The sequence below is a fragment of the Rhinichthys klamathensis genome, unplaced genomic scaffold (genome assembly GCF_029890125.1).
Source record: "Rhinichthys klamathensis goyatoka isolate OS25496 unplaced genomic scaffold, OSU_Roscu_1.1 h1tg000180l_1, whole genome shotgun sequence".
Classification (NCBI taxonomy): domain Eukaryota; kingdom Metazoa; phylum Chordata; class Actinopteri; order Cypriniformes; family Leuciscidae; genus Rhinichthys; species Rhinichthys klamathensis.
Window position 1 is genome coordinate 1,015,252 of NW_026606708.1, and position 23,639 is coordinate 1,038,890.

The 23,639-nt window shown below is 37.9% G+C and overlaps 2 protein-coding genes across 7 annotated transcripts in view; both read right to left on the reverse strand.

The window, feature by feature from the left end:
* Positions 1–1,334: 1,334 nt before the first annotated feature.
* zgc:136971 (S9 family peptidase) lies at positions 1,335–18,245 on the reverse strand. Of its 5 annotated transcripts, none has more exons than XM_056260864.1 (24): positions 17,930–18,245; positions 16,986–17,052; positions 15,230–15,642; positions 10,992–11,124; positions 10,767–10,893; positions 10,541–10,616; positions 10,390–10,465; positions 9,532–9,671; positions 9,266–9,400; positions 9,017–9,108; positions 8,788–8,825; positions 8,563–8,684; positions 7,803–7,863; positions 7,615–7,709; positions 7,335–7,404; positions 7,136–7,221; positions 6,878–7,016; positions 6,702–6,785; positions 5,400–5,480; positions 5,220–5,308; positions 4,948–5,141; positions 2,700–2,802; positions 2,223–2,329; positions 1,335–1,624 (listed from the first exon to the last, which is right to left on the reverse strand). In XM_056260864.1, the coding sequence occupies exons 1-24, from the start codon at positions 18,170–18,172 to the stop codon at positions 1,522–1,524; spliced, it is 2,874 nt and encodes a 957-aa protein (XP_056116839.1). In that variant the 5' UTR covers positions 18,173–18,245; the 3' UTR covers positions 1,335–1,521. The 5 variants fall into 5 exon arrangements, 4 of the variants coding, with proteins under 4 accessions (XP_056116839.1, XP_056116838.1, XP_056116842.1 ...); XM_056260863.1 differs by lacking the exons at positions 15,230–15,642; positions 16,986–17,052; positions 17,930–18,245 and adding exons at positions 12,749–13,455; positions 13,599–13,752; positions 14,129–14,253; XR_008807982.1 differs by lacking the exons at positions 1,335–1,624; positions 15,230–15,642; positions 16,986–17,052; positions 17,930–18,245 and adding exons at positions 12,749–13,455; positions 13,599–13,752; positions 14,129–14,254 and having other exon boundaries at positions 2,294–2,329; positions 4,948–5,091.
* Positions 18,246–19,698: 1,453 nt separating this feature from the next.
* Positions 19,699–23,639, reverse strand: part of ifrd2 (interferon-related developmental regulator 2) — a 34,678-nt gene continuing 30,737 nt past the window's right edge. For both annotated transcript variants that reach the window (XM_056260889.1, XM_056260888.1), the window contains 2 exons: positions 20,551–20,643; positions 19,699–20,342 (listed from right to left, as the gene is read on the reverse strand). In XM_056260889.1, the coding sequence (XP_056116864.1) occupies positions 20,262–20,342; positions 20,551–20,643 (174 nt within the window). In that variant the 3' untranslated portion in view covers positions 19,699–20,261. The remainder of the gene's footprint in view (positions 20,343–20,550; positions 20,644–23,639) is intronic.

Consider the following 23,639-nt stretch of genomic DNA (forward strand, 5'->3'; position numbering starts at 1 on the left):
TGCGTTCTTGTCTGTACTTGTGTTCTTGTGGACTTGTGAAACGTCATCAGTCACTGCCCAAGTACTGTTCCAATTCAAAGTTCACATCTAGCCAAGTCCAGTTCAAATCCCCGGATGTGTTCTTGATCCGCCCCGTTTACCGAGGATGCATCGAGAGGTGACTTGTGCGGACTTGAGACAGCCAGGTATCCCAGAATGCATCTCGCACAAACCAGCAAGCGTCAATAGCAGAGGAGAAAACCCGCGTAATATCAAAATACTACTGTTATTGTGTCATGAAATGTAATTTTAAGAAGATTTCAGGCGAGAATGTGGTTGTTTAAAACTCAAATCTGTGGTTTATTTATAAAGATAGCGCCTATTTGAAAAATGTATCTGATGTTTTCGGAGTTGTGACATCCAGGCGTTCACCGCGGGTGTTCAATGCTCATCAACCCCGACTGGAACAGCTTTTCCTCGGCTAGTGCTTGACGTTTGCCGCTGGCTCTGATGTCTCTAGTCTAGTGGATAAACTTGACGTATAATTCGTCTTGTGTATAAGTCGATCTTTGGTCTCATTAAACTATTGTTTGTTCCATGGCAAAAAAATCGTTTTGGCTGAGGGCAAAGTGAAGTTTCATAACTTTATATATTTAGGCTATTTAACTTTAACTTTGTAGCCTATTAGAGAGCTTACTTATGTTTGAATTGTTTGCCTTATTTATCATTGTAGATATTATTGATCTTTAAAACTGACATTTAACAAAAAGAGACAGGGTTGTGTAATTGTATTTTATATACTTAAAAAAAAAAATATATATATATATATATATATATTTATTTTAACATTCTCTTCACTATATGTACAATAAAATAAAATGACACAACGTACCATGTCTCTGTTTGTTAAATGTCAATAAAAATCAATAATGTTTCCTATTTTTAAAATGAAAACAAAAAGATCATGTTCATGTTGTTATAAATAAATAAATGCAGTGAAGATGTACGCGTTGCCTGAACCACATGGCCATTAGGCTACTATGTTTAAGATTTTTAAATGAAAAGAGGCAGAGTGGTGTTTTATAACATATTTCGTTTTATTGTTGACGAAAAGAGGCAGAGTTGTCGCATATTTCGTTTTATTGTTGCCTAAAATATACATAAAGAGATAACCGGAGTAGCCAGAGCGCGCTGAGTGACGCGATCAAGAACGCACTGTTCCATTTGCAGAATAACTGGACTCGCGTCCTCTCGTCCTCGGGAGTTCGTTCTCCTGAGTCGAACTTGGCAAGTCCGAACTACCAAGGACGCAAGTCCGAAGTTTGCGTACTTGGTATTGAGAAACGGCCATAGACTCCATGCTTTGGCATTTGACCCCTTGTTTTAGCAGTGCTGATTTAACAGACAGGTCTGCCCCCTAATGGACAGTGACCTCCATAGCATGTACATTTAGCTTCAGTGCAGCATTCATAGACTTTTACAGTTTTGGCAAGAATGTCACAATAATGTGCAGACAGAAATAAAAAAAGCTTCTGAGAAATGTCAGTTTAAATGTTCTTTAAACCACAGAGCGATGTTGAAGAAGCAGTCAGACTGAGTGTTGACTTTAGACAGCGAGTGACCCTCATCACTGTACCACAACAACCTGAGAAACAGACAGAGAAAAGAGAGAGAGAGAGAGAGAGAGAGAGAGAGAGAGAGAGAGAGAGAGAGAGAGAGAGAGAGAGAGAGAGAGAGAGAGAGAGAGAGAGAGAGAGAGAGAGAGAGAGAGAGAGAGAGAGATAAAGAAAGAGCAGGCTGAAGAGTCAGTGAGATTTTTTTTAAATTAATACTTTTATTACGTTTAGAATGATTTAGAGTGACAGCAAAGACATTTATGAATGTTACAAAATATTTCTATTTCAAATAAATGTTTCTTATTCATCAAAAAATCCTGAAAAAAGCACCAACATTGATAAAAAGAAAAACATTTTTTTTGAGCACCAAATCAGCATAGAATGTTTCTGAAGGACCATGTGACACTGAAGACTGGAGTAATGATCCAGAAAATTTAGCTTTGCCACAACAGGAATAAATTACATTTGATAATACAATAAAATGTTAATGGCCAAAACCAATCATCTTAAAATGGGCATATACTGGCTGTTTAAATCAGCCTGGTCTATCACTATTAGTGACAAATAATATGAGTAGTCAGTATGTTTGTATATTAAATGATGGTGTTTGTTTGTGTGTGTGTGTACCTGACAGGTGTATTCCTGCTCTTGAGTGCTCTGTAGAGCTCCAGACCCTGGTGAGGCGATACTCTCCTGTCTCTCCCGCCCAGCATTAACAAAACAGGAGCTCGGATCTAAACACACATACACAGACCACATTAAGGTTTAATATTTACATATTAAGCTTATTATGCTACACAAGAAATTCTCTATTGTAAATTAATCACTTTTCCTGTCTGTGTGTGAGTGTGCATAGTTTGATGACAAATTTGTACTCAGAAATGTGCTAAACCTAAGAAATAACCCAAAAACCTCCTTTTAGGGTTGTCCTCATTTGTAAAAAATGGTATAAAATTAAAAATAAACTGTAAAAATGCAGCAAGTTTTAGGGTTCAGTATTCATAACTAGCTGTACATAAAACCAATAGAAGTCTGTGCGAAATCCCTATTTAGATAGTTCAAAAATGTGTGTGTGTGTGTGTGTGTGTGTGTGTCAGTGTATACCTGTGCAGCGTGTATTATAGGTGACTTCTCCAGCATGGAAGTGAGGGACTGTGATGTGGGCAACTGGTCAAAAGCATACTGAAGCCCAACAGAGGAATATCTCCTGTAGGGGCAGTACAAGCACACAACACCATTAGTTACCTTTGGCCACTGTAAAAACTGAAATACAGTATATTGATCATTATCCAACAGATTTAACATGATAACTTCAGAATACTAAGGCAATACTACATTACTGCATTATATACGAGATACGATGATGATGCAAGAGTTGTTGCTTTTTAAAGGCACACTATGCAAGAATTGTACCTTAATATAACAGCTTCAAAGTCATTTCGGTGGTAAACAAACTCATAGTAGGGTGAATCATCCTGGTAGTAAAGCTTGGGGGGGACGCCGCTGGAAAAACCAGCAATGCAAGTTTGAGAGGAGCGCCCCCGACAAATCTCGCAAGAATCACGACATGCTTTACGGCAACGACGTCACACACATCAACAACAACATATGAAGCATGAAGACACTTGCGCGCATTTCAGACGTGATACTCGACGATGAAAAAAGGAAAGAAAACGCGGTCGGAAGAGATTAGGAAAAGGAAAAGAGAATCTGACCGCGTGAGGAACCGGAAAAGAGTCCCTGATTCGCCCTCGCTATGTGTGTGCGCGTGTTGTGTGAGTGGGCGCGGCTGATCAGCGCGGCTGATGAGCTGATCAGCGCCAGCTGTTTTGAATGAGGATGTCCTATATATTGTTTGTTACCTCGTCCTATCTTTGTCAGATGGTTGTTGAGGCTACCAGGGTTCTACTCGCCGTGTTCTCCTGCATTCCAGTCCTGTACCCATGCAGTGGTTTCCTGAGATTTTCCCGGAGGAATTTCTACCTGTTCCTGCATCTGTGTCTGCCCACTGCGTCCCTGCGTTGCCGAGCCTGAGTCTTCTTCTGCCTGCTTCCATTTTGACCCACACAAAAATCTACTATTGTGCTCCATAAATTACTGTTTACTCGCAACTGAATCCTTTGACTATTTCCTTCAGAGTTGTGACAGTCGCACTCGGTCGGGCTTTCACTAGACGGCGCGAGCTAAAAAGCAGCACTGGATGCAACCGCAATGCTGATCTGGCGATCTTGTTGATGGACTAGTAAATAAATCTCTTATTTCTAAACTTGTTTGCGTTCTATGTTGTTGCGCTTGCTTGTAGTATGTCATTTTTTTTACGATGCTGTTCATTCGTCCATTGTTGATAATTAGACCAGTCCAATAATTTCCACATATGTCTAGCTAGCTATTTACGACAGTGCAAGTATTCCACAGCGACTATAGGGGTCGCTGTTTGACAAAAACACAATTTCTGCATAGTATGCCTTTAATGTATTTGTTAGCCTATCCATTTGAACTCACTAGAGGCAATGCTGCTGTGTTTTTTTTATTCAAACCATTGCAGAAATTGAGAAGCTAAATAGAGAGAAGATCTTGGTTACGTCGAAACCATAACCAAGACTTTCACACAGAACACATTTTTCTGTTCTGCTTTTCTATTGTTTTACATGCGCTAGAAGGACATCTTTGAACGTTGCACTTACATCTTGCACAAGAGAGCTGCATGTTTAAAAAGCCATGTAAAGCTAAAAGAAGTTAATCTTTCAAAAAACATGTCTCGAGACTTAGTGGGGATTTTTTCTATTCCACTGCATCTCATGTTTTTTTTAAGGAAAAAAAGCACTCTGTGTGATCAGTGCTTTGGCTCTTTGTATTAAACTATGCATATATGTAAACAGAGGCCAGCTAGTAAGAGCTGTGCAAGTTAGTAAACCTCACTCCCCTGACCTCAAGAGACTGACGCTAGAGACTGCGGTCTTTAGCGTCCTTGTTAGCACGCCCGCCTCTCATGCCGGTTTGAATCCCGCTCGGAGCGGGTCGAGTAGAACCGGAGGGGTTACATATACATGATGCTGTTTTAATCATAATTGTTAAAGCAATTTACAAAATTACATTTGATTTATAAACGTTAATTTAAACGTTATGCACTTTTTTTTACAGTAATGTTATTTTATTGCTTTGAATAAACAATATAATGTGGAGAGTTAATATTTAGCTCATTACACCCCCTTGTGGCCTCAGGAGACAAGCCAAAAGTGAAATTATGCCTTTTAAATTTCAATATTAGTCATATTTAAGTATAAAATTCAAATCTAGTTTTTCAACCATTTTCACAGCCCTAGTAATAATGAATGTAAGCATGATACATTACCAGTCTATGATATCACTGGTCCCAAGCAGCGTGGCAGCATTGATGACGGGGTTTCGTGCTGCACATGCTTTGTAGAAAGCTGGATACTGACCGACAAGGTGGCAGGCCAGGAATCCACCATGAGAGCCACCCATCACTGCCACTCTATCAGGATCGAGAGTAGTCTCATTATGCAAAGCGCACAACACTGCTCTCTGGACACAAAGAATGACAAACAAGCTAATGCAATACTTTTTTTTTAACAGGCACATGTTATTTGTGCATATACACACCTGAACATCTTTGACGTCCTGACTGCCAACATTTCCAAGCAGAGACTCTATGCCATCTTGACCGAAACCAGTGGAGCCTCTGTAGTTCACTTTAACACACAAAATGTTAAAATACTTCAGTGTTCATTTTCGATTTGTTTATGTTGTGACAGGAACAAGAATTGACATATGAACACTCACCCATAAGAACAGCAAAGCCAAGTTTGGTTAAAGCAGCAGCTGTGGCATTCCAGTCAGCAGCGAAATGAGAATGAGGACCACCTGCAGAGAGAAATACTTTACTAGAGCCGCGTTTCCAACGCAGGAACTTTCCCCAGGAACTAGGGACTTTGAGGTGGTACTCCGTGTGTTTACACCGCAGGAACCAGGGTCTAAATGAAGTTCCAGGTAAATCTTTCCCCCTCCGAAAGTCCCTGCTCGTAAGGGTAATACTTTTTCAAAGTTCAGGAACTTTCAGGGGTGGGACTTGGGCGCTGAACATGCTGATTGGTTGAGTTCACGCAGCATTTTATTTTAACCACCGTCTGTTGAGGTGGGTGTAGTAAAAGTTGTTTGCTATTCGAATTACAATGTTTACAGAGTTAAAAAAATATGACCGATGGACCGACGACAGGGTTCAGGCTTCATTATGCTTAAATTCAGAGGATGAAATCCAGCGGGAACTGTAAAGTCGCGCGCATCTTCACAGTACTTTTAGATTGCGGTGGAAATGCAGACAGCAACAGGTCTGGAGGGGAAAAAAAGTTCCTGGGACAAATTGTTCCAGGTAATTTCGGTGGAAATGCGGCTTAGGTATGTTTACATGCAGTAACTTTCAACAATCCGAATTAGTCCAATCCAATTTCAGATTCTGAAAGTTATGTTTATACGAACCCTAAACTTTGCAGTCCAATTTACATTTATGTATTCCAAACAAAGCATTAGCACAAACTTTACTATAAAAGGGCTCTCGTAAACATATGCATCACAGCACTGCACATGTGCGCAAGGTATTTTTAAATCTGATAACTGTATTCAAGTTTTAACTAGGCCTGTTGCGATTATTAAATGACCATTTGATTGCGGTTATTTGGTTTAGCGTGATTATTTCAGACAACCGTGATTATTGCGAGTAAAGTACTCTTTAAAGTAGTAAAGTAAAGTAGGACTTTAAAGTGCTAAAGTAGTAAAGCACATTAGTATTTTCACCCAAAAAATGGTTTTAAGCCAGTTATTTATATCTTTTACTGCAGTGTCAGTAGGAAATATCAGTTTACAAATCCAGTATTTCTTTTGTCATCAATTGTAATAATCCAGTGAGATTTTTGTATGCACAAGGAGTCTGACAACAGCCGGTATGATCTGATCTCACCATCATCTATTACATCAAAAACAGAAAAAACTGAGACAGACTAAATCCAGAATAACTGTGGCAACATCTCTTAGATATTTGAAGAAAGGGAAATTTGAATTAAAATTACATGAAAGAAGTACCAGCCTTACCGTGTATATTCACCACTAGAGGAGTTTTTCTTCTCTCTTGTGGACTGTAAGGCTTCAACAAAATTGCTCCGAAATTCAGTCCAGCTATATAGAGGCAGAGAGGAGGAACGAGAAAAATCACAAAGAAGTATTGCTAGTAGTGGCTGTATATCTGATGATAGATCCATCTTACTCACAGAACTGATGGTTCTCCTCTTGAGAAGAGGGTGTGATCAACATGGGCTGCCAATAAAATTCCTCATACACATCTGCTCCACCCAGATTACAAAGTTGCAAATCCTCAGCCTGATTAACTGTTGAGAGGAAGCCAACTCTCTACAGAAAACACACAAAGCTGTGTCATGCAGTATCTTCAGTGAAGGTGACTATTTTAGTAAAGTGTGTGCACGTGTGTGTGTGTGTGTGTGTGTGTGTGTGTGTGTGTGTGGTTGTACCAGGCAGGGTGGCTGATTTGGAGACGAGCAGCTCATCACCATCAGTTCTTTTTGTATTGTCAACAACTGCACACTCCCGAAATCATCTACCAAACACAAAAATACAGAATTAAAGTCACAAATGCAATGACACTGATAGTAAAGATAACAAACAGCCTGAAGTCAAAGCAGTCATGACATCGCTCCATATTCACACTACCTAGTCTTAGCACATCCAGCCCGCACACTTGTGAGACTCTTCCTGTGGTTCTGTTGACTAAGAAAACTGCCTAAAAGAACAGATGGTGCAAAAATCACAAAATCTTAACACTAGGAATTAGAAATTCAGAATCCACATAGTGGAGACAAGGGACTCACACAGGTTTCTATGCAAGCTATTTAACAGTGTGCCAACAATTTTTTTGCACTTTTTTATTATTTTGGTAAAGCACCTGTATTTTTTTGTCCTCAGCTACATGTACATTTATGTATTTGTTAACCTTATTGTTTTCACAGGCACTGCTGAAGAAGATTCTCTCACTGTCTGCAGACCAGCATTGAGACGGCAACGACTCGTATATACCAGCAAACTGACCTGTGAGGAAAGAAAACATTGTGAAAAGTGCTACACAAATTAAACTGACTTGACCTCACTCTTCAATGTGTGCATGTGTTTTTATCCAAGTACCCTTTTCTGCTCTCCTGACCACATCTACCAAAACCGAAGTGCTTCTGTTCTTCATATCATACTAAAAGGGACAAACAAAATCAGAGAAAATAGTTTAATACATTTAATAATAAATATAATATGTATAATATAATATTAAATGTGCGCGCACACACACACACCGGTTCAAAAGCTTGGGGATGGTAAGAGTTTTGAAACGTCTCTTATACTCATCAATTTTGCATTTATTTTATCAAAGTAAATATAGAGTAATAAAAAAAAGAATATAGGTAATATTGTGAAATACTGTTACAATTTAAAAGAATTGTTTTCTATTGTAAAATATGACAAATGTATTTCTGTGATGGCAAAGCTAAATTTTCAGCAGTCATTAGTCTTCAGTGACACATGATCTTTCAGAAATCATTCTAATATCCTGATTTGGTGCTCAAGTAACATTTCTTATTATTATCAATGTTGAAAATATTCTACTGGGTTTTTTTTGGAAATCATGATGCACTTTTTTTCAGGATTCTCTGATGAGAAGAAAGTTTATAGAGCAGCATTTACTAACCCTTTTAATCAATTTAATGCATTCTTGCTGTGTAAAGGTATTAATTTCTTAAAAAATAAAAAAATAAAAAATAAAATTATTACTGGCCCCTAACTTGAGTATATAATATAATAAATATTAAACAAAATACTCCAGTTTAGCATTTCATCTAAACATTCCTAAGTGAAATATTATTACATTATGTTAAACAATTATTTGCATTCTTACCAACATCATGCTCAGGCACTGATGATGTGGTCCAAAGACCTGGCCCTGTAAGTAGACGATCCAACACGAGTCTGGACTCATCCGAGGGCTCGACACAGACATGCTGTCAGATGACAAGCACTCTGACCAGGTCAAAGATCAAATTGAACAAAAAGAGGTTATAAAAGTGCATACATACAATCGTTTCTATATACATATATAAAAAAAATGTTTAAAAAATCTCACCACAGTTCCCTTTCATATTCAAGTAGAAGAGAGCTGATCTGGAAAAAAAAGAAAATCAGCAAAATATTATATTTTAAAACCTTGCCACAGAGTAAGTCAGCCAACTGAGATAAGCATCGTATTAAATAGTAGCACTTGAGGATGGAAATATAACTGAATCAATTTTTCTAAGGAGAAGTACTAGCTTTGAAGCTAGGGATTGAAGCTTTCTCTAACACCCGCCTCTCACCTACGATTGGAGCAGAACTTCAGACCCAGTCTGAATGGCTCATTCCATTGGCCCACAAACATCACACCCCTTCCATTAGGCCCCCACAGCGCCTTGAGAGAGGGAGGAGTATTTAATAATTCAGTTATTATTTAAAGCACTTGAATTTGAGATTACTGATATAACATCTACCATTTAAAGCCAATATGGCATAATAACATAACGATTATCAATTGGGTAAATAAGAATAGTGAGATATATCCGTCTCACCTGTCCTGGTGATATATTAGGAGGGATGCCAGCATACACAATGACTGCAGCTTTATTGAGATCAGCTACACACAAGACTGGACAGCTTTTACCCACCAGCCCCTCACCCCAGTCTTCAATATACACGTTCTTATCCTGAGAAATGTCACAAGCTTTTTAAAACCTCAAATGCATTTCTTCTAACATCTAGTTACAACAGTTATTAATGCACAAAGCTACATGTGGGATAAGCTCAGTTGAGATGATTTGATAGACAGACATCTCACCTGTTCCTCAAGCAACACCAGCCCTCCATCCTCACTGACTGATGCAAATGATGATTGAGCTGACGGCTCCACCCTCTTCTTCTCAGCCACATACAGTAACTTCTTTTCACATGGTGACCAGGCCAAACATGCAAACTGAGCTAATGATGCACAAAGAAAGAGTACACACAATCAGACCAATATCCTTACACACTGATCAGGGCTGTAGACAGAGTAGGTTAAAATCAATAGGGAGCCACTGATTCACTAAAATGAATCATTAATATCCAAATTACAGAACCACTCAATATACATGTCTATTTTGAAAGGAATAATGAGAAATCTTATGACATATAAGGTCTTTGAACTATTAGAACATCCAGCAAGTGTCATAGCTTAAAACATCCTCCACATTATAAACAAAGCAATTATTTAATCAAGCTCCAAAAACAGCTCGTTCTGATATTGGGTGACCTGTGACATCATACTGGCAAATACATTTGCATATGACTGCCTCCAGAACAACACATCAACGAAGATTTATACATCATTGTACCATAAGCCAGATTCCATTCAGTCACAAAACGCAAAAGAGAGAAGTTTCTTGTTTTACAGTTGTAGACTGATAGAACTCTCACAAACCTGAAGTGCACCTCATATAAAGGTTCTCGGTTCATCCCAAATGAGACATGACTGAAAATGTCTTATGGTCCAGTGAGTGAGTTAGTTTTTAGATTTAAAGCCTCATTTTAGACATAGGCCTGATTCACTACAAAGAACGAGCTCAACAGTAATTTTGTTCACAATTAGCCATATTCGGCCTACGGGCCAGTGATTCGAGACTCTTGGTTTGTAACACGGACAAAAAGTGTTTCTTACCATCTTCGTATACTTTTCCATGCTTATTCAGAGCTATGAGGTCTAAGCTTTTCTCCAGACCATTTTGGCCCCAAACCTACCAAGAAAAACAAAGAGAATTAATATATTTTCCTCACATTCAAATGTAAATTTCATAGATATCAGTCATTACCTCCAGGTACTGATGTTCTGCTTCCTCTCGGATGACAGCTTGAAGAGTCCCAGAAGGAGACTGGCAGCTGAGCAACCTGAGTGAGAGATGAATTTTGATGACGGGCGTGTTGTCTACTTGTAGTCAAAACCATCTTTCTGTTTACCTCTTGAGGTCACATGAATATCTGCATATATATATAATATATATATATATATATATATACACACATACATACATATCTTACTCTTTCTCTATGTGTGAGCTTGTTCCAGATGGCAGAACGTGCTCTATTGTGTCGTGTTTACACAGTAGAGCCCATCTTTGAGAGAAATGCAGTTTCACCCCTCTCTCCAAATCACACTGACCCCATCCTACAGAGAAAGAGTGTTGAAAAGCTAGCACCATGAAGTGTTCATATCACTAAACTATGCAAATAAAACAACACAACATAACTCTCCACTAAACTCACGGGCCAATACAGTAATGCACCGCTTGTCAGTGGCAGTGTCCACCAGCTCTTCAGTGACCACAGAGGCCGAAATGGGCACAGGAAACCTGATACAGTGTCTGAACACATCTCTGATCGGGCTCTCCATTGCAACCTGAAACCACAAACATTAAACTACCAGTTAACAACATAAACCAAAAACAACACGAGTAAACAAACCTGATGAGCAGCCAAACCTGAACCAACCTTACTGTACTTGTGGGAACAGACTGTTAATAACCCATTTTTTTTATACTTTAGAGCCCACTGACTATATACAGTATATAAACTGAAGTTCATAATATGTCACATAGTACACAGCAGTATTCAAAACTCAAAATTTGTTACATGTAACGCAACTAATTTTTAATTAGTTACTAGTCCCACATTTAGGCAATATTTCTTGCCCCATTAAATAACTGTTTTTTTTTTTTTTTATCTCACTGGCCGGTATAACGCTATGATAATGATACACTTCCGGTAAGCTCATTAAAATGTTTATTCTGTCAATAATAAAGCAACATATTCATAAAATAGAGGTTAATATAACGTTAAAAAGTAGCACCGGTTCCGATCGCACCTTACAATAGATATGGGCCAGAAAGGCGCAAACGAAATCTGGCTAAAACAACAACAGACACTCCTCCGCAACGCATGTCAATGATCCGCGCCGGTCGAGTGAAAGTGGACTGTCGTGACAGAAGAGTGAGATCGGGGGAAATCGCTGGAGTGTCGAAGAGGGCCGATGTTTCAACAGCGGTCAAAATGCTTTCTCTGCGGACGCATCCATTCTGCGGCTATGAGGGGTGGTTCGGTTTATTCATCACACTTTTGACACCATGCTCTTTATTTTGACAGCGCCAATGTTTAAGAACTGCTTGTGTTTAAGAATAATAATCTAACCCATAGTATTAAGAGCAAAGTATTGGGTTTGCTGCCTTTTTATGATATTGTCCAATTCTTTTTAGCTGCATAAACTGCAACGTTGCTATTTATCTTTAATCTGAAATTATTTTATGACCCCGTGGGTCCAGATGAAAAGGAATTTCAGATATACAAATAAATTAATGCAGAATCAAACCAGAAACCGTAGAAACAAGCCACAACACAACAAAAATGCCCCCACTAATTTATTTGCCATAGGGCTTATATTAGAGGTTAATGGTCTAACAAAATCCTAATTTAGAAAAAAAAAATAGTGTACTGACTTTTATTTAATTTTTTAAATAAACCCTTCAGCTGCATTTATTGCATTTGAAATTAGCCAAGTGATTTATAGGTATACGAATTTACAGTGTACAATTTGTTTTGAAATTTGAAGTTGAAGTTTGAAATTTATCATTCACAAGATAAATCTGCAAAGGAGTTTAATACAACATCATTGCCTGAACTTTCTTTCAAAAGCGCAGGATTTCTTTTTTGTACCAAACCAATGTTCTCCCCAACCTATAGTAAAATGAGGTGGGTGACATTTTTTTTGCTATACGATTTATCAGAAATCCACTTATTTCTGATAACCTCTGAAAGACCTTCCTTATTGAGAGATGTCTCATCTTCAGTAGAAATAAGACTGTACAGTAGAAATAAGACACTAAACTAATGACCAAAGATAGATGCACTGGATAGGCTCATTAATCCACTCCTCTGTAAAAACTCAATGCACATAAGCCCTTTTCAAATTCACAGGCCCTTTTATGGAGATGTCCCCTTGTATATTTCTGAGCATGTACAGGTCTTACTGGTCCAGTGACTGTTCCTCCAACAGCAGAAATTCCATTTGTGTGGTCAATGCACGTTGACGGACGATGGTGATTTATATTGACATCTGGAGTAGACAAAGAATGACGTCTTTGAATGTGAGTTTTGATGTTTTTTTTGTTTAAAATCTTGTTGCAAAAGCAGCACATTGTTCGCTTCGGCCTACACTTAAGTATTTTTTTGTTACTGGTGGAGATGCATTTAGTTGGGTTGGCACACACAATATTTTGATTGTCTGAGGGCATTACAATTGTAGGATGTAAAACAGCAGTCTTGAAGCCTGTCAAGGAACTTGGTGTACGTGGAGTGCTGGAAAAATGTTCTGTTTCTGAGGCACTGTGGTCAACCATGCATGGCGCAGAAATAATGGAAGATCCAGAGGTGCTTGCGACTGGTGGAGAAGTCAAAGCTCGAGGTAAACCTGGAGTGGTTAAAGGTTTAGGGATAGGATCACATGTGGCATATACTGTTGAGATGCTGTGGGACGATGGAAAGTTAGTTGGTTTTAAAGCACAGGTTTCTAAACATTCTCTGGAAGGTTCTGTAGATGGAATGTGGACTTTGGTTGATGCACACTTCTGCACATGGTTAATAAATAAGTTTTTACGAATTATACTTTGACGGCAGTAGCAGCAGTGATAGTGTCCACTATCTATACATCCCAGGTGGCATTTATATATTTTATACCCTGTAAAAAAAAAAGAGAGAAATATCACAAAATACTTTTATGAATGCATATGCATAATTTTACATGCTGACAATCATTTCAGAGACAACATGATTTTGTCTGTTTTTATAAAATTTCACAGCATTACTCTAAAAAAAACATACCTCCATGCTTGACAACAGACCTCTCGTGGGTCTGCACATGTGCCGCCAGAGCAGGATACTCTCCAGTCTTTTTACAAAACAGGCATTTGTACTCATTTTCAGCGAGTGAAATAGGTCCAGGAGAACTTCCCTCATTCCGAATGGTAACATGAAACTAGAAGTAAATAAAATATTTACTGGAACTCCTTAAAAGTCCACATTACTTATAATTGTCACAACCAAAAAGACTAACATTTAATTTGCAAAAACGTGTATGTGTGAAGATAGGGTTTCAATACTAATGAACGTATTAAGACACGCCTGAATCCGGAAAAAAGGAAACTAAAGACTATTTACAGTTATATCATTCCAAACACACTTAAATTGAAGGGAGACATAGTTGACATTTAAAACATCAGTTAATTTTCCAACCTATTTGTAACGTTACTGCAGTTCACACACATAACGTTAGTTAAACTAAAATTCCACATGCCATATCGTTGTATGAACAACAACTAAGACAAAAGCTAATATTTAATTCAATAACTTACTTTCTCATCTCGACATTGAACCATCTTGACGACACAGAATTCGCGCGTCTATCGTTGGACTGGCCGTGGGAATGTTGTTGTTGCTTGCTAGTAGGCGTTTCTTCTTCTTCTTCTTCTTCTTCTTCTTCTTCTTCTTCTTCTTCTTCTTCTTCTTCTTCATGTTTAATGGCCGTTCACTCCAGGAGTATTACCGCCACGGCGCCACCTACTGTATAACTTTCATGGGTGATAGTAGGCGTTTCTTGTAATGGACGCAGACAGACCCTCCTATGTATTGGCCCATATGGGAATTTCAAGGGTTCATAAAAATATATTGGTACAGTAAAAACTGTTCAAAAGTTGTTTCTTTAGTCCATTGCCACTAGTAAAAGCCTGCATGTTTGCTTTAACGTTTAACCCACCATCTGAGTCAATAGAAACGTACTGCGAAATGATTGCGCAATAGTTGCCCCAAATTTGTTTTGTTTTTCCCATAACAAAAATATTGCTCATAAAAATATACGCACACGCTTGTGAGCATTTCTGTTGTGTTGTGGTGATTCGTTGTGTTAACTTGTGCTTCCATTTCGTTGTGTTGTGCACTACGGGGCCACTGTAGGATAGTTGACCCAGAAATTAAAATCTGTCATCACTGTTATGTCATTGAAAACTTGTATGACTTTCATTTGGAAAACATAAAAGGAGAAATTTTGAATAAAATGAGGGAGAATAATTGGGTGAACTGTCCCTTTACTCTAAAGCAGGGATTCCCCAACTTTTTTGTTCAGAAGAACCCCTTTGAACTAAAATAATGGCTTATCCCTCAGAGATTTTAAGTTAATATTTCAATAATTTAACAATACATAGGCCTATGCATATTCACAATTCTCTGATGTCAGTAAACGGTCACATGACATGCAGTTAAACAAATCAAATATTTACTCTTTAAGTAAGTGTTTTATTTTGTTTTTATTTTTAAATTATTTATTTTAATTGTCCATTAATTATTAGATTTTCATCACAAATCCCCAAGGAATTCATAAACCCCAGTTTGGGAAACTCTGCTCTAAAGAGTAAAAAAAAGGCAGAATAACTTTGCAAAGGATGAATTTCTCCTCTCACCTTCTGTTGTTTTCGCAAAGGGAGTCTCTGTTGTTTTGGGTGTTTCACCTGAGCAGAGGCAGGTTTCTCCTGGTTTAAAACTTGATCTGGGTGCTTCCTTCTTAAATGCACCTGCAGATTCTTCCTGTGCAGCATTAAACCGCAGAAAGGACACAGATCTTGTGCGTCGGATTTGGATCTTTGTGGGATGGTGCTTTCAACAGGTGTGTGCCCAGTGAACATCTCATTTACCAAAGTCTTTACGGCGAGATCAGCCTCTATAGGATGAGGATTGGCAGCAGAATTTGAGACAGTGGTTTCTGTGACATTGTGATCCACTACAGAGAGATTTAGCACTGAAGGATCTCCTTCATCCACTGGGGATTTAGATGGCTCATCTGTTCTCACCTGCTCCTCCATAATCCTTCCTTCACCTGAGATTAAAGAGAGTAAAAATATTAAGGTCTTTGATCAGAGCATATTAATATATAAGACTCATTATACATTGCACACTGGATTTCATAGTTCTGTTTTTTGGCTAGCCAGACTGACAAAGAATCAGATTTAAAGTCACCCTGCAATCAAAATGGACAATTCTTGGGGATTGTGTTATGGAACATTGCAGTATTTATTATAAATTATTAATCCGTGCACATTTTTTTAAACTTTTTGTGCCTTTATAATCTTTAATCAAAATAACTTCTGTTTACTGGTGCGAAGGCGGGACAACCTGTCACTCACATGACATCACAGCAATAGCAAACCACAACAATTTAAACAATCCAATCAATTCCCAATGGACAAAATCAAGTCCCACCCTACATTTTTTCACTGTTTGACAAGTCATTTCATTTGGATATATCACAATAGGGGAAAAAAGACTATAGAAACTTGCTTTTTATTCCAACATTAAAGCTGGAATACACTGCACTACTTTTAAAATCTGAACAGATTTTTAAAACAGTAGGCATTCACTTGCCGAACGACAGATGATCACACACTACCAGACTTTCAAGTCGTTCTGAAACAAACACACTCGCACAGAAACCATGAAAGCAATGTTCTAAATTCATCTTAAAATAACAACCATGTAATGGTCTGAAGCGGAAAAAAACATTTATTCGGTGCCCACCATACATTTAGCAATTTTCTGCAAAATTCTCTGACGTCTCAAAATCTGTAGACTGGCTCTAACTTTCAGCAACTAGCATTGATGCATTCAGACTGCATAAATGGGCAAAAGTGTTTTGTCGTGTATTCCAGCCTAATCTGCTCATTGATTTCAGAATATTAAGTACACAAAGGCCTTAGACTCGTTTTAAAACATCTATAACATCTCACTAAAGATTGATCCTAAAAGCTCAAAAATATTTCTAATGAGCTGCTCGCCAGCACTATTCATGTTCCTGTTGAGCAAGTGGTAAAAAGGAAGGTTACATACAGTAGGCTATTATTCAGTATGAACTACTATCATTCCACATTGTATAACATACTGCAGTGTTCGCTGAATAGTTTTTAAAAATGTATGTTAAACAGCATGCAAGGATAAATCCAAACATCATGTTGTTTAATTCAGCAACTGGAGCCTTGCCTTACTTATTTAGCATTCTTATGCTTTGTGTCTTTATTTTGGCACTGTGATCAAATAACAAGTCGATAAAAATATGTTTAACTCTGTGCCTGATATCACTTCGTTCCTTTGTCACACTGGAAATGGAAGGTCAAGATGAGCACATTGCATTCTGCAGAATGTTTTCTGTTTGATGAGGCTCATCACCTGTGGACCCTTGGTCTGCCATCTCAGAATCAGTGGGCCCTGGGCTCAATGTCTCCTCACTTACAGCCTGCAAATGCACAGGACGAAAAGTATGTTTATATAAATTTCCACAGCTTCAAAAAAAATTAACACAACAAAGCCCATTATGGGATTTACAGGAATGATTTTTCTGCTATCTATTTATGATGATTCATCTAAATGAATATTTTCAGTGCATTAGTCTTAGGGACCATTTACACGACAGCGGTTTCAACTAAAAATGGAAAACTTTTATGCATTTTGGCCATTCTTTTACACAACAACAGTTTTGGTCGCCTGAAAACGCAAACGGGTTTCAAAGGTGCAAGTTCTTAAACCGATACAGTTACCGTCTCCGTGTAACAAAAATGCTAATCTGTGAATATGGTGACTTCTCACACATGCATATTTCGTGTTAGGTTTATAGGCGCGTAGTTTCTTTACAGAGTGACATCGCTAACTACTGGCCTGACAGCATAATACAGCAAAACACAGAGGAATTTTTTTTCAGTTTTGACATAATTGTTGTGTAAACGTACCCTTATTATACAGTATATATATATATATATATATATATATATATATACACATACATACATATACATCAAATCCTTAAGGAATCATTCTATGTAACATAGCCTACTGATTTGGTGCGCAAGAAACATAAATGTGCAAAAAGGTTGTGTTGCTTAATATTTTTATGGAAACCATGATACATTTTTTCAGGGATTTTTGATGAATAGACATTTGAAAACAACAGCATTTATTTAAAATAGTAATCTTTTGTAAAAATGTCTGTCACCTTTTGTCAATTGCCTCCCTTTGCTGAATAAAACATTACTTTCTTTAAATAAATAAAATTTACTGACCCCAAACTTTTTAACGGTGGTGTATATACATAAAAAACAAAAGTAAAAGAAACTTACCATTTTAGGGCACAAGTATTGTTCAAAGTTTGCTTTTCTTCGTCTGATTTTCTGAGCATCCTCAGAGATCCGGCTCTTGTGTCCATCACTGACAGGCATCTCCACAGAGCTGCCAGACTCAGATGCAGTCAGATGAAGATCTGGTGCAGGTGAATTCTTCTCTGATTTCAACTCCACAACTGTTATCTTGGGTTTTTTGTTGTCACACATTGCCAGGTGTTTTAGAAAACCATCTTTCCTCATAAAGGTGGATGTGCAGCTGACACAGTGAAAGTGTGGACCAGTTCGGCACTTTAAATGACATTTGAAAATTAAGAATTCTGGAAGAGAATAAAAAGGAAAGGGGTCCTCTTTTATAGACCCATTATAGTAAGACAAAGAATAATAATTTGTTCTTGTGACTTCACTACCTGAGACACTTTTAGGTAATCAATATTCAATATGCATGTAATTTCTCACACATATTATTTAGTACTAGCCTTTGTGTCGTATTGCTCTTCTTCTGTGACCCTGTAAATGTTTCAAACATTTGCTTTTGATGGTGGGTTTGAACATCTCAGGCACACAGAAAGGGCAGTGGTACAAGGAACAACAGTCTTCACATCTCTGCAGAGTTGGCTGCTCCTCTCCTCGTAAAATAGTTTTGTGTAGCTACGAAATGAAAATGTAAGAACAAAACATCACCTTAATGTGTCTCCTGATAATGGGCTTTGTAGCCTACATGAAAATCTTATTTATTTAGATAAATAATCCATGGCAAAATTATGTTTGCTTGCACCAAATCTATCTGAATCTGCATTTTTATAAATTAAAAAAAGGGAATTTCAATTTCTAAATCTAACAATGTAATTTAAAGCGAAATGAATGTCAACATGTGGACAGGCCCCATAAATAATAAGTTTAAAGGTATCTTGGTATCTGTATTAGGCGGGACAATGAATCATTACAAAAACTCTCTGAAATAACAGCTGATCCTTGGACGGACTTCTCCAGCCAGGGGCCGATTAGCAGGTCTGCAGTTGGTCGCTTCCTGACGCTGCATCAAACTGTTACTCACCTGTAGCGTTTTAAACTCTGTATTTGGTACGTTTGCTTATTAGTTCATGACACGATTTGAGGTGATAGATCTGACCTTATTGTTAAGTATGCAAAAACTTTATAATTTACCTCTGTATGTTGACTTGTATGGCTGAACATTTTAATCAGAGCCCGATTTGTTTGGTCTAAAATCTCGCGAGATTCCCATGAGCGGAGACGTCGTAAATAGCTTTTCAAAATAAAGAGCTACAAAACAAGAGTGCCGAACCATCACACCCCAAACGATTTAAAACCATCACACTCAAATCATTCCTAACATATATAATATAAAAAATTGGACTATCAAGCACATTTTAATGATATACATTTGTAATGGGAGTGGGAGACCCAGGAAAGAGAGATGCAATTTTACTGTCCTTTGGTTTAATGAAAGCCATAATGTCTTACTACTACAAATACATTTGTCTGTCAAAAAGACTTCCAACTCTGTGAAGGATAATTACATAATTTATTTCTCTTCAAAAGTCTGGCTGTTGTATACAGTACTTTCACAAAAAAAAAAAAAAAAAGGTCAGGACAAGGTAACTTGATATTTAGAAATAAATTCAACCAAATGTTGGAAGCATGATCTAAATAGGCACAAATAAGCTTGGGGATAAGAATATTAATTTACTGTGTCACACTTGGAGCCAATAAAATAAAATAAAAATCACACTTTTTCAGCAGATGAGTATGATGTAAAACAGATGATTTAGTGGCAGTGAGAAAGGTTTAACAAAACGTCTACACTAACTCAGGAAACCTGCAGTCCAAGATGCATTTTCAATTGTTTGCATCATGAGAATATAGGTGCATCAGCATAGTCCGTTTATAAAATGCATATAGAAAAACTACAAATAATTCATTTTTCTTGGCCTCTTTCTTTGTTGCAGAACGGTAAAAAGTTTGTGAAAAGTGTTTATGATAAAAATAATTTCTTCCCCAATAACTCTTGAGGTGGTAAAACAGGTTTCAACAGAAAAGCTTAATACAGCCTTACAAAAGGTTGTTACAAAGGTACAATATTTCATGTTTAGTTTAATTGCAGGATTCCTAGCTATCACACACTGTGATGTTAAATAAAAACACCGCATACACACACCCGGCCTTTCGCACTTGCACACAGGCAGACATACAATCAGTCGCGCGCACATTTTGTCAAGTCTCTGGCCTGGCAGTATGTCAAACTATAATTTCAAGTGAGCTGAGGGGATTTTAAGGATGTAGTGTTTCTCTCTCTTTGTCGCCTTCATCCTCACATCACATCGGCACGTTTGTCCCTCACTTTGTTCCTCAATTTAGTCCGAGCTTTGAACGCAGCAGAGTTAAACAGATGCTGTGAAGAGACAAGTCAAAAGTTACATAAATATGCGTGCAAAAACTTAAATTTAGAATAAAGGGTGCTGCTTTTATTTGCATGAATTGTCTTGACAGACAGTTCACAAAATTAACTGAATCTGACAGCAAACTAAGACTTTTTATGATGTCAAGTGTCACAGTATGTGTGATATATTACATTAATAAATGAAAAGACGAGAGATTACCCTCTCTGTGCGGGAGATCCTGCTGGCTTTAACAGATGCATCCAGGATGAGAGGAGGTCCAAGTCCAAAAATATCCCTCAGCAAAGGATTAAACTATACAAACAGATACAAAAATTCTTTATAATAAACACTTTATAGCAGTCCTCTACCACAGGCCCTGGGGCACACTGCGGAAGCTCAGCAAACTTCAAAGGGGGCCTCAAGATGACTTAAAATTATTTTAAATCAAGACAAAACAAGCATTAAAATAACAATAATAATAATAATAATAATAATAATAATAATAATAATAATATTATATACACATACATAATGTATATATCTCAGTGTTGGACAAGTTACTCTAAAAATTTAACAAATTAATAATGAATTAGATTACTTAATTAGATTACTAATTACTCCCTCTAGAAAGTATTGCATTACTCAATACTAATTACTTTCTAAATCCCTTATCAACCCTGACCAGGTGAACCATAAGCCCCTTTCACACAGCGCTTTGAACCCGGCAAATTGCCGGCAAATTGCCAGAGTGCCTTCTGTGTGAACGCAAACACGACCCGGGATTGATGCCGGGATCGATGCCGGGTTGGGGACCTAGTAACATTGCCGTGTTCAGACCCGGAACGCGCGCTGTGTGAACGAAAGCCAGAACCAATGCCGTGGTCGTAGTGATGATTCACGAGCCTTTGCAATGACGTAGTTATCGTGCGACTCAGTTACTCTAGAGGAAAGTTTGTGTTCGTCATCGATACAAGAAAGAACGAAAAAACGTCTGCAAACTGGACTGAAGTAGAGACCCGTCACATCCAACGTCACGCGTCTTTCCGGAACATACACGGTTGTGTGTGAACGCGCTCTCTGATTCCGGCAAATCACTGGCAGTGTGAATGAAGCAAAATCAAACGAACCCGGGTCAAATCCCGGGTCACTTTATCCGTGTATTTTCCGGAATCTCTGTGTGAAAGGGGCTATACAAAAATTGCCATAAAACGGCTGTTTTAATTTTTTCAAATAAAAAAATTGAATAATTTATTCATGAAATGACCGAAGAATTTTAGGGAATCATGTTACATCAAAATACATTTTAACATGTAATTAATTACTTAGTAATGTAATTACACCCCACACTGTGTGTATATTAGGGGTGGAACGGTACATGTATTCGTATCGAACCGAAACGGTACGGGCGTCACGGTTCGGTGCACGAATTTACACGGAGAATACACGGTATAGCCTACAAATAAATAAAACTCGCGTGCAAATTAATTAATGCAATGCGGAACTACTGTTAGATATGCGGATTCTTTAGGGACACATAATATGTACCATCGGCTTAGCTCTGAACGCGCGTTCACTTCAAACTTTGCGTCCTATTCGCTTTGGACTAGCGTCGAACTAGACGCGAATTTGACGCTCTATTCGCGTTTGGTGTGACCGTGACCGCATAATGAACAGGCTGCGATGTCAAGATTGCAATGCTGGAGTGTGTGTGTGTGTGTGTGTGTGTGTGTGTAAGTGTGTGTGTAAGTGTGTGTGTAAGTGTGTGTGTGAGAGAGAGAGGCGCGCGGGCGCGATCGAACTGTGTGTGTGTGTGTGTGAGTGAGAGAGAGAGAGTGAGAGAGAGAGAGAGAGAGAGAGGCGCGTGATCGAACAGTGGAAACATAAAAAACATACTCAGTCATTTTGTTCATACAGATCATTAAACCTGCAAAGTGTTTACTTATATTTGTGTACACTCGCAATAAAACACAACATTGTGCTTTTGTCACACTGTAAACTCTTGTCAAACTGTAACCTACAACTGTTACCCAACCAAAATCACACACACACACACACTGTTTTAAAAGCAAAACATATTTATCCAACTCCATTTCAAAATAGTCTGTGGGTCCCATCTTTTGGACATTCGTCATATTGCATTGGTTTTCATTTCTTGTCCTCGGAGCACTAATCTTACACATTCTACATTGATTAAAAAAAGAAAATCGAATGTTTTTAATGGTAGTATTATTTTATACAGAAATCAATTATTCATAATTCAGATGAGAATAATGTTACATTGTCAATTAATAATGTTAATTAAAATTAAGGAAAACAAATATATTGATCTGAAATATAGCAAAATAATTTTAAATTAATAGTACAATTACCAAACATATCGCAAGGTCTTTTTGTCTTTTTATTAATTTAATTAATAAACTAATTATATAAAACTATTGTCAGTGCACTACAAATAAACTGGTTCTATGCCTTTATTAATAAAGCTTATTTAAAAAATACAATGCCTTCTGCATTTTTGTTTTGCTTTTTCCTCCATTGTACCGAAATCGTACCGAACCGTGATATCTGAACCGAGGTATGAACCGAACCGTGACTTCTGTGTACCGTTCCACCCCTAGTGTATATATATATATATATATATATATATATATATATATATATATACACACACACACACACTCACCTAAAGGATTATTAGGAACACCATACTAATACTGTGCTTGACCCCGTTTCGCCTTCAGAACTGCCTTAATTCTACGTGGCATTGATTCAACAAGGTGCTGAAAGCATTCTTTAGAAATGTTGGTCCATATTGATAGGATAGCATCTTGCAGTTGATGGAGATTTGTGGGATGGACATCCAGGGCACGAAGCTCCCGTTCATCCACATCCCAAAGATGCTCTATTGGGTTGAGATCTGGTGACTGTGGGGGCCATTTTAGTACAGTGAATTCATTGTCATGTTCAAGAAACCAATTTGAAATGATTCGAGCTTTGTGACATGGTGCATTATCCTGCTGGAAGTAGCCATCAGAGGAAGGGTACATGGTTGCCATAAAGGGATGGACATGGTCAGAAATAATGCTCAGGTAGGCCGTGGCATTTAAACGATGCCCAATTGGCACTAAGGGGCCTAAAGTGTGCCAAGAAAACATCCCCCACACCATTACACCACCACCACCAGCCTGCACAGTGGTAACAAGGCATGATGGATCCATGTTCTCATTCTGTTTACGCCAAATTCTGACTCAACCATCTGAATGTCTCAACAGAAATCGAGACTCATAAGACCAGGCAACATTTTTCCA

Excerpts from the sequence above, each read along its gene's own strand:
- zgc:136971 (XM_056260863.1), bottom strand. The coding sequence starts at position 14,152 with ATGGTTCAATGTCGAGATGAGAAA. Across the intron at positions 7,222-7,334 it reads GCTGGATGTGCTAAGACTAG|ATGATTTCGGGAGTGTGCAG; the intron begins GTAGTGTGAATA and ends TGTGTTTGGTAG. Across the intron at positions 7,017-7,135 it reads CAAATCAGCCACCCTGCCTG|AGAGTTGGCTTCCTCTCAAC; the intron begins GTACAACCACAC and ends TGTTTTCTGTAG.